This window comes from Acomys minous (genome assembly GCF_964271855.1).
Source record: "Acomys minous genome assembly, chromosome: 20".
Lineage (NCBI taxonomy): Eukaryota > Metazoa > Chordata > Mammalia > Rodentia > Muridae > Acomys > Acomys minous.
In genome coordinates, this window is record NC_140502.1 from 24,058,984 (window position 1) to 24,067,553 (window position 8,570).

The 8,570-nt window shown below is 47.0% G+C and overlaps 1 protein-coding gene across 1 annotated transcript; it reads right to left on the minus strand.

The window, feature by feature from the left end:
* Positions 1–2,517: 2,517 nt before the first annotated feature.
* On the minus strand, positions 2,518–7,854 carry LOC311591493 (uncharacterized protein). Its single transcript, XM_084771133.1, has 3 exons — positions 7,702–7,854; positions 5,231–5,382; positions 2,518–3,511 (listed from the first exon to the last, which is right to left on the minus strand). Exons 1-3 carry the CDS (start codon positions 7,706–7,708, stop codon positions 2,639–2,641), a joined length of 1,032 nt encoding a protein of 343 aa, XP_084627259.1. The 5' UTR covers positions 7,709–7,854; the 3' UTR covers positions 2,518–2,638.
* Positions 7,855–8,570: the final 716 nt, after the last annotated feature.

Below are 8,570 nucleotides of genomic sequence, written 5' to 3' on the forward strand. Positions count from 1 at the left end.
GTGTGGGTTTCCACCCTTGAGCTCAGGCTGCCCAATGTGTCTGTGTTAAATCCCAGCCTCACCTCTATTTAGTGTCTGGAGACAGTGGCAGAGCCTAGTATGTTGTGCTGGGACTCTTAACAAAAGAATGTTTATATATTTATTTTATGTTTATGAATGCTGTAATTGCATGGATATCTGCATCCCAGAAGAGGTCCTAAGACCCTATTATAGATGTGTGTGTGTGTGTGTATGTGTGTGTGTGTGCACAAGTGCATATATAAGCCATCTATGTAACAAGGTGTATTTCCTTGAGGGGAAAGGCCGTTTCTCAGGACATGGCCTTTCTTGCTTTAGTGCTGCACTAGTTCAGGATCTGCCTTTAAGGCTCTGCTCAGGGGCAGAGGATTTTCCTAGATCCCACACTGATAGCCTGGGGGCGTGGCTCAGTGGTAGAGCACCTCCCTAGACTCCCCCAGTGAGGGGAAAGGGACATGGCTCAGTGGGGAGCCCCTCTAGACTCCCCGGTGAGGAGTTGGGGTTGTGGCTCAGTGATAGGGCCCTGTGAGGGGCTGGGGTTATATCTCCACAATAGCATACCCAGCCTAGTATGCTGGAGACGCTACACTTTAGCCTCAGCAGAGGAGAAATTAATAGAAGGCTGGGATTAAAGGCGTGTGCCATCATGTCCTGCAAACCCATGGATTTTAGAATACACCTTTGATAAACTCTGAAGTTGAGGGTAATACATGTTCCATTGTTTCAGCTTTCCACGTGTGCTAATGACGGTGTTGCTGAGGCCCCTTAACTGCGACAGGTGGTTGGCGGATTTGGACTCTCTTTGGAGGACAAAGTTTTGTTTAGGGAAACCTTGTTACCCTATTAGCATGTCTGTGCCAGGTCCACTTTTTTTTTTTCTTTCCCTAAATCCCAGGGATTTCTTTCACATTTGAGTTAATATAATTTGAAACCCTTTTTAGTGACTGACCTAGGTACAGGCTTAGAGATTGTGGTAGGAGAGGTAGGAAAAGTTGAAGATTCCTGAGCATCCTTACCTTACCCTGGAAAATAACAATTACCACTGGGAGGCAGAGGCAGGCGGATCACTGTGAGTTCGAGGCCAGCCTGGACTACAAAATGAATCCAGGACAGCCAAGGCTACACAGAGAAACCCTGTCTCAAAAAACAAACAAACAAACAAAAAAGATGGGCAATGGTGACGCACGCCTTTAGTCCCAGCACTTGGAGACAGAGGCAGTTGCATCACTGTGAGTTCAAGGCCAGCCTGGTCTACAAGGCGAGTCCAGGACAGCCAAGGCTACACATACGTACACCATGGACCATCGCTGCTGCTTATGTTCAGAGTTATGGACCTCATGGGATATACAGCGTGGTTTGTGAGTCCTTTGCATTGATAGCACTGTCCTCTAATATATTATTGTAGAATGAACAAATGTATAGTTTTATTCTAAAGGGGATAGAAAGGTTTTTTGGAGTAATACTGAAACCGCAAAGATCATGTTAATTCTTCGTTTTTGCCTTTTACTTAAGTGACTTAATAACATGGATCTTTAGGGCAGTTACATCTTTGGAAACATGTCACCAGGATGTTAGTATTGCTTGCAATGCTTTATTTAGGGTTACTATATACATGTACACACCCAAATATAAGCATGCAGGATTGCATTTTGTCTTGGAAATTTTTGTTTCAATAAACTCTTCCCATAGTAATGGGAAACAAAAGAAAAATCTAAGTTTGGGGCCAGTTTTCCCATCTCATACTGTGACATAGCAGCCCTGTGCATACTTTTTTGAATTTAGTGGTTGTTGCAGCATTTAGCTGGGCCCTTTCCAGAAACAGCTGACAGGCATCTCGTATCCAGAGAGCCCTGAGCTGCAGCTGCTGTCAAGTTTCCATTCTCTATCAGGAAGAGTTTTGTTCCTTCCTCCATTTTGCCTGCCTGTGCCTTAGTGCTCCATCCCTTGGCTTTCTCTCCTCTCTCTCCCTGATCTTCTGTAGAGAAAGCATGGAAAACCATGATCACCATTACCCACCATGCAACCTGGTCCATGACAGCAACCAAAACAAAGTCAGAGAAAGTCCAAGTGCCCTGTGCCATGGCACCTTGGAGAGAGACCATAGCAGTCTCTATTTTTTAATTTAGATGGCTAAATTCTTTCCCCACCTCCATCTAGAAGATTCCTTGCCTCCCAGTTCCTGTTTTCTAACCACGCCGCCTCTGGAGCCACCATTGCTCTGTGAGAGTCAAGCCAGAAGCAGCAGCCAAGCTGGGTGTGTTAAGTCCTTTCCCTTTATCTCCCATGTGCCCACAGGAAGCTGCCTTTGTCTGGGTGAGAAGAGGAGTCTCTCTTAAAGAGACGTGTGGGAGACAGTTTTTCATTCAGACGTATTTCGGCTTTCAGCTTCGGTTCTTTGGCTAAGAAACGGCCTTTCACTCAACACTTCTCAGACTTAGATTCAATCCCCACGTCTTGCCACTTTTAAATTACTATTAATAATGAATATTCAGTCATATATTTAATAAAACCTCCTTTATTGTTAATCAATAATATCCTCCAGATAATTACACATTGAGGCAATGAGTCATTAAAAGTTAAGCACAGAGCTGAACATGATAATTAACCTATTATCCCACTATCAGTTACTCTCCCTCCCATCCAAGGTCCGAGGCATTTGCTTTCTTCTCTTCTGTGGCTTCTGTCCTTCCTCCTCCTCTCCTGCTCCTTCTCCTCCAGTCCCAGGTGCTGTGATCTCACCCCCTTCATCTTCCTTGCATAGGTCTCCTCTATCTCTCTTAGCGTGCTTAGGTGATGCTCTATTCTGCGGTTTGTCCTGTTTGAATAATGTTCTTCGGCCTGGTTTGGACTGATTGGATGATGCTACTCTCTCTGGTCCAGCCTGGTTGGATGATGCATCCTTCACTGGCGTGGCCAGGTTGGATGATGCAGCCTTCACCGGCGTGGCCGGGTTGGATGATACAGCCTTCACCGGCGTGGCCGGGTTGGATGATGCAGCCTTCACCGGCGTGGCCGGGTTGGATGATGCAGCCTTCACCGGCGTGGCCGGGTTGGATGATGCAGCCTTCACCGGCGTGGCCGGGTTGGATGATGCAGCCCTCACCGGCGTGGCCGGGTTGGATGATGCAGCCCTCACCGGAGTGGCCTGGTTGGATGATGCAGCCCTCACCGGAGTGGCCTGGTTGGATGATGCAGCCCTCACTGGCGTGGCCGGGTTGGATGATGCAGCCCTCACTGGAGTGGCCTGGTTGGATGATGCAGCCCTCACTGGAGTGGCCTGGTTGGATGATGCAGCCCTCACTGGCGTGGCCTTCTTGGATGATGCTCTTCTCTGTGGTTTGGCCTGTTTGAACAATGTTCTTCTCCCTGGCTTAGGCTGGTTGGATGATGCTCCTCTCATGTGCATGGCCTCATTGGATGCTCCCAGAGACGAACGCCATCTGTTGTTTCCCAGGCTTGTCAACATTCTGTCTTGCCTAGATTTAAAAAACGCCTGAGAAGAAAACATAGTTTTGGTTTTTTTTTTTTTTGAAATAATATATTTTTAAGGAACTTTGGTTTCTATATATTTTCTATATAATTAATAGAATACATGGTTGGTTGGTTTGTTGTTTTTGTTTTTTGTTTTGTTTTGGGTTTTTTGTTTGTTTGTTTGTTTGTTTGTTTTTGAGACAGGGTTTCTTTGTATAACCCTGGCTGCTCTGGAATTCATTCTGTAGACAAAGCTGGCCTCTAACACAAAGAATCTGCTTGCCTCTGCCTACCAAGTGCTAAGATTTAAGGCATATGCCAAAACACAGAGATTTTTTTAAATTATTGTTTTTAGTTATGCTTCTATGCACCTGCCCATTCAGACTAAAAGAAGGCATTAGCTGCCCTGGAGCTGGAGACACAGGTGGCTGGAGCCAGCACACTGGTGCTGGGAATTGAACCCATGCCTTTAGAACAACAGTCAGTGCCCTTAACCACTGAACCATGTTTTGAGCCACAACAATTTATCTTTTACTCCTTTATTTTTTGGAAACAGGGCCAATACAGGCTGTGCCAGGGATAGAACCCAGCCCTGTTTGCATTCAAGGCCGTCACTCTGCCACCTGACCCCATCAGCGTTGTCCACAGAGCAGGGTAATAAAGTGATGAATCCAGAGGAGAAATGTACCATCCTCAGTGAAAAGGCTGGTTATTAATCTCTCATAGATATTTAATTGGGACATGTGTAAGGCTCTCTCTCTCTCTCTCTCTCTCTCTCTCTCTCTCTCTCTCAGCCAGCCTGGGAACGTGACCCAGACAAGCTTGGGAAAATGACCCAGAGAGAATTGAAGGCCAGCTCTGCTTCAGTTTCTGAGATCAAGGTGTCCAACCGAGATAAACAATTTCAACTAAGGTAAACAATTACCATCTGGAAATTCTCTGGAAACTCCCCAATACCCCTCTTTGCCAAGAACAGCTCCCGAGGCCAACGACCCCTGCAATAGCCAATAATAATTACACAAGCACCCCTAGCGACCACCAGAGCCAATCCTAACATAGGGCTGCAGCCCCTCCTAACCTTTGCGGTTTTAGCCCTTAAGAATACTCTGTAACAGTGACTCGGTGTGCCTCCCCTCCCGAGTGAGTGCTGAGGCCCCCTGACACGCGTCAGCAATAAACCTTGTGCTTTTGCATCAACACTGTGGTCCTCGAGTGGTCTCTCGCGAAGACCCCCTACTACCCGAGGGGACTCTAGGGTTCAACACATGTTTTTAACCCCAGACGTCGGGAGGCAGAGGCAGGCACATTTCTGCGGGTTCCAGGCCAGCCTAGCCTACAGAGTGAGTTCCAGGACAGCCAAAGCTGCACAGAGAAACGCTACTTCAAAAAAACAAAAAACAAATAAATAAAAGACTAGCCTTAAATCTGTGAGGTGCTCTCTCATGAAAGGGAAATGGGGTGGGACTGGAGAGACGGCCTGGTGGGTAAGAGAACTTACTGGCCTTGCAGAGGACCAAGGTTCCATTCCAAGCATCCATCTCCTGCACCTCTGCCTCCATGGGATAGGGCAGCCTCTGCTAGCATCCTCATGGACCAGGCAAACACACAGCACACGTTCAGACAAGCAGGTGTGCACACTTGCCCGTGAATAATTTTAAAACTCTAAATGACAAGAACAAAATGAGGCCCACAGGAGGCCCTGGGCTAGGTGACTACCCTGAGACACACTCCACACACAAACCTGCAGAACCATGTGATTAATCTGGAGTCTTGAAGACAGTTCCTGGATTTTCTGCTGGTCTGGGAACATGTTCCTGTAGCAGGCGTCTTCCAATGCGGAGAGTTGTTCAAGACTGAGTATGATCTGGAACCCTTCATCCTGCGGTGGCTGTCCTGCTCAGGGTGGAGAAAAGAACATTTTCATTCTGTGTGTGTGTGTATGTGTGTGTGTGTGTGTGTGTGTGTGTGTGTGTGTGTGTTTTAACTTTAGAAAGGGTTTTTATTTAAAAACAAGTAGTAGGAAGCAATCTATTCATAAATGCTATTTTCCAAAAAAAAAAAACGAGTTTTTTTCTTTTTCTTTGGTTGGACTTTGAAAGAAAATTTTAAAATGCTGAGTTTTATTATAGTGCGCTCCCTTAATCCCAGCACTTGGGAGGCAGAGGCAGGTGGATCTCTGTGAGTCCAAAGCCAGGCTGGTCTACAGACTGAGTTTCAGGACAACAAGAGCCACACAGAGAGACCATGAACCAAAAACAAACAAACAAACAAACAAACCAGAAAACCACACAATTCATTCTGAAAGGCACCAAGGTCCTTCTGCTTCTAGACCTCAGCTGGGCTGGAGGGAGAGGAGGCCGCTGGGACAGAAGCCAAAACTCCTACTGCGCATTCTCCAAAGCTAGAATAACATTGGGGTAAGGATTATTGAGCCTGCCCACCCCACATCACAGCTGCCTGTGAGAACAGCTAAAGTGGGTCAGACAGAGCAACGTGTATATATAAGGCCAGTGCGCAACTCTGAGAAGCTACCAAATGACTAGACCAAAACACGAGACTGAGGTTGTCAGGAGAGTGGGTAGCTCCTTGGGTGACCTCCGCTCCCTTAATAAAGGACTGTTCTAGTACAAGAAAAATGTTACATCAGTACAGATTTCACGCTAGTGAGACAATCAGTACAGAAAGGTCGCCTGGTGCCACTCTATACAGAACGGTTCGACCATGTAATACCCACAGTTCACGGGACTGGTTGCCGAGGCAGACAAATCCCTGTGAGTTCTTTTCTTTTCTTTCTTTCTTTTTTCTTTCTTTCTTTCCTTTTCTTTTCTCTCTCTCTCTCTCTTTTTTAAGGATAGGGTTTCTCTGTGTGTAGCTCTGGCTGTCCTGGACTTGCTTTGTAGACCAGGCTGGCCTTGAACTCATAGAGATCCGCCTGCCTCTGCCTCCCGAGTGGTGGGATTAAAGGCGGGCACCACCACTCCCTTCTGTGGGATTTATTCTTTGTCCTCCTGCAGACCAGGAACTCATAAAAAAAAAAAAGTCCTCCTGCCACTGCCTCTGCAAAACTGAAATTAATGACATGTGTCCCCACACCAAGTTAATAACCTAAAAGAAGGAAGGAAGGGAGGGAGGAAGGAAGGAAAACAACACGCTGGTGAGAAAGAGTCCAGGACAGATTACGCAGAGAAATCCTGTCTCAAAAAACCAGAGAGAAAGAGAGAGAGAGAGAGAGAGAGACAGAGAGAGAGAGAGAGAGAGAGAGAGAGAGAGAGAGAGAGAGAGACTGTCTCACTCACCTCAAAAAAAGAGAAAGAAAGAAGAGTGGGAGAGACAGAGAATATGAGAGAGAGGAAACAAATGGTGAGGACACACCAGTTTTTTTGGGGGGGCAGGTTTTTTTTGGGAGGGGTGGGGGTATTTTTGAGACAGGGTTTCTCCATGTAGCATTGGCTGTCCTGGACTCACTTTGTAGACCATGCTGGCCTTGAACTCACAGGGATCTGCCTTCCTCTGCCTCCTGAGTGCTGGGATTAAAGGCGTGGGCCACCACTGCCCAGCTTTTTTATTTACTTATTTATTTAGTTAGTTATTATTTTTTGCTTTTTCAAGACAGGGTTTTGCTGTGTCCTGGACTCAGTTTGTAGACCAATCTGGCCTCAAACTCAGAGATTTGCCTGCTTCTGTCTCCCAAATGCTGGGATTAAAGGCGTGTGCCACCACCACCTGGCTAAATATATTTTTAAGGGTACATTGAATATCTCATGGGACTGTAGAGATGGCTCTGCGCCTAAGAGCCCTGGCTGCTCTTACAGATGACCTCAGTTCTGTCCCCAGCTCCCGCATGAACCTGTTCACAACATTTAGCTCTAAGGGCCCCAGTATAGATCGTGTTCTGCTCTTGGAAATGAGTCCCGTGTGGTTCCCAGCACCCAAGAGTTCTGACTCGGGGGACCCCTCACCCTCTTCTGGTCTCCAGGAGCACTCAAAGTCCGGCCCCTACAGACACATACCAATAGTTAATTAAAATATTGAGCAGATGGCTCAGCTGTGGAATCCTTAGACACCATTGGTTCTAGCCTTGTAGGAAAAAGAAAGAAATCTGTGGCCCCATGCGATCTAGTGTGGGACCCCCCAAGGGAAGATGGACACCTCCCGTCTTTGTCACAGCCACAGCTGTCCGCACCCCAACCCTGTCCCCTGCCCTTTACTCACGGGACATCGTGTCTCTCCGAGTGGTTTGTTCCCGGATCCGTACTGTGCTTCGGATCCTCCAAGACTGTGCGCTCCTCCTCACAGGACCGGGCAATTTATCTTCTCCATCTTCAGGCCACGCCCCAGCCCCTCCCTAATCCAGGAGGGTAAACCTATTCCATTGCAAACCATAGGGAACCAGTTTTGGTTTGGCGGGTTTGTTTGGTTTGGTTTATTTTGCTTTGTTTTTGTTTGGGTTTTGTTTTGGGTTTTTGTGGGGGAGTTGTTTGGTTGGTTGGTTTTGGTTTTGGTTTTTTGAGACAGGGTCTCTCTGTGTAGCCTTGGCTGTCCCGGATTCACATTGTAGACCAGGCTAGCCTTGAACTCACAGGGATCCTCCTGCCTCTGCCTCCGGAGTGCTGGGATTAAAGGCGTGCACCACCATGCCCAGCATTGGTGGTGGGGCTTTTTTTCCCATTGGTTTTTGTTTTGTTTTGTTATTTTTGGTTTGTTTGTTTGTTTTTTGTTTTTCAATACAGGCTGGTTTCAAACTTTCAGAGCTCTGCCTGCCTCTGCCTCCCGAGTGCTGGAATTAAAGGCGTGCGCCAGGCTAGATGCACTTTTTTTTTTTTTAACTTCTTGAGGTCCTGTCTGTCTTTCCTTGTTACCTTAGTGATGTAACTTTTTACTTTGTTTCCCGCCATGTGAGCTCCTGGGATTTTTAGTTCTGGTCATCAAACTTTGCGGAAAGTTATTTTTGGCCGTGTTGGCGGGTTACACAGGACGACCTGCCGATGACTTGTCTATGATTGATAAATCATAGTACCACAATAGGTTATATCCGGGCACGGGGGGGGGGGGCATGCCTTGTCATCCCAGACCCAGGAAAC

What these genes read in the sequence shown, in the direction of transcription:
- LOC311591493 (XM_084771133.1), bottom strand. An exon ending in TTAATCACATGGTTCTGCAG is followed by an intron (nt 3,512 to 5,230) that starts GTTTGTGTGTGG and finishes TTTTCTTCTCAG; the next exon opens with GCGTTTTTTAAATCTAGGCA.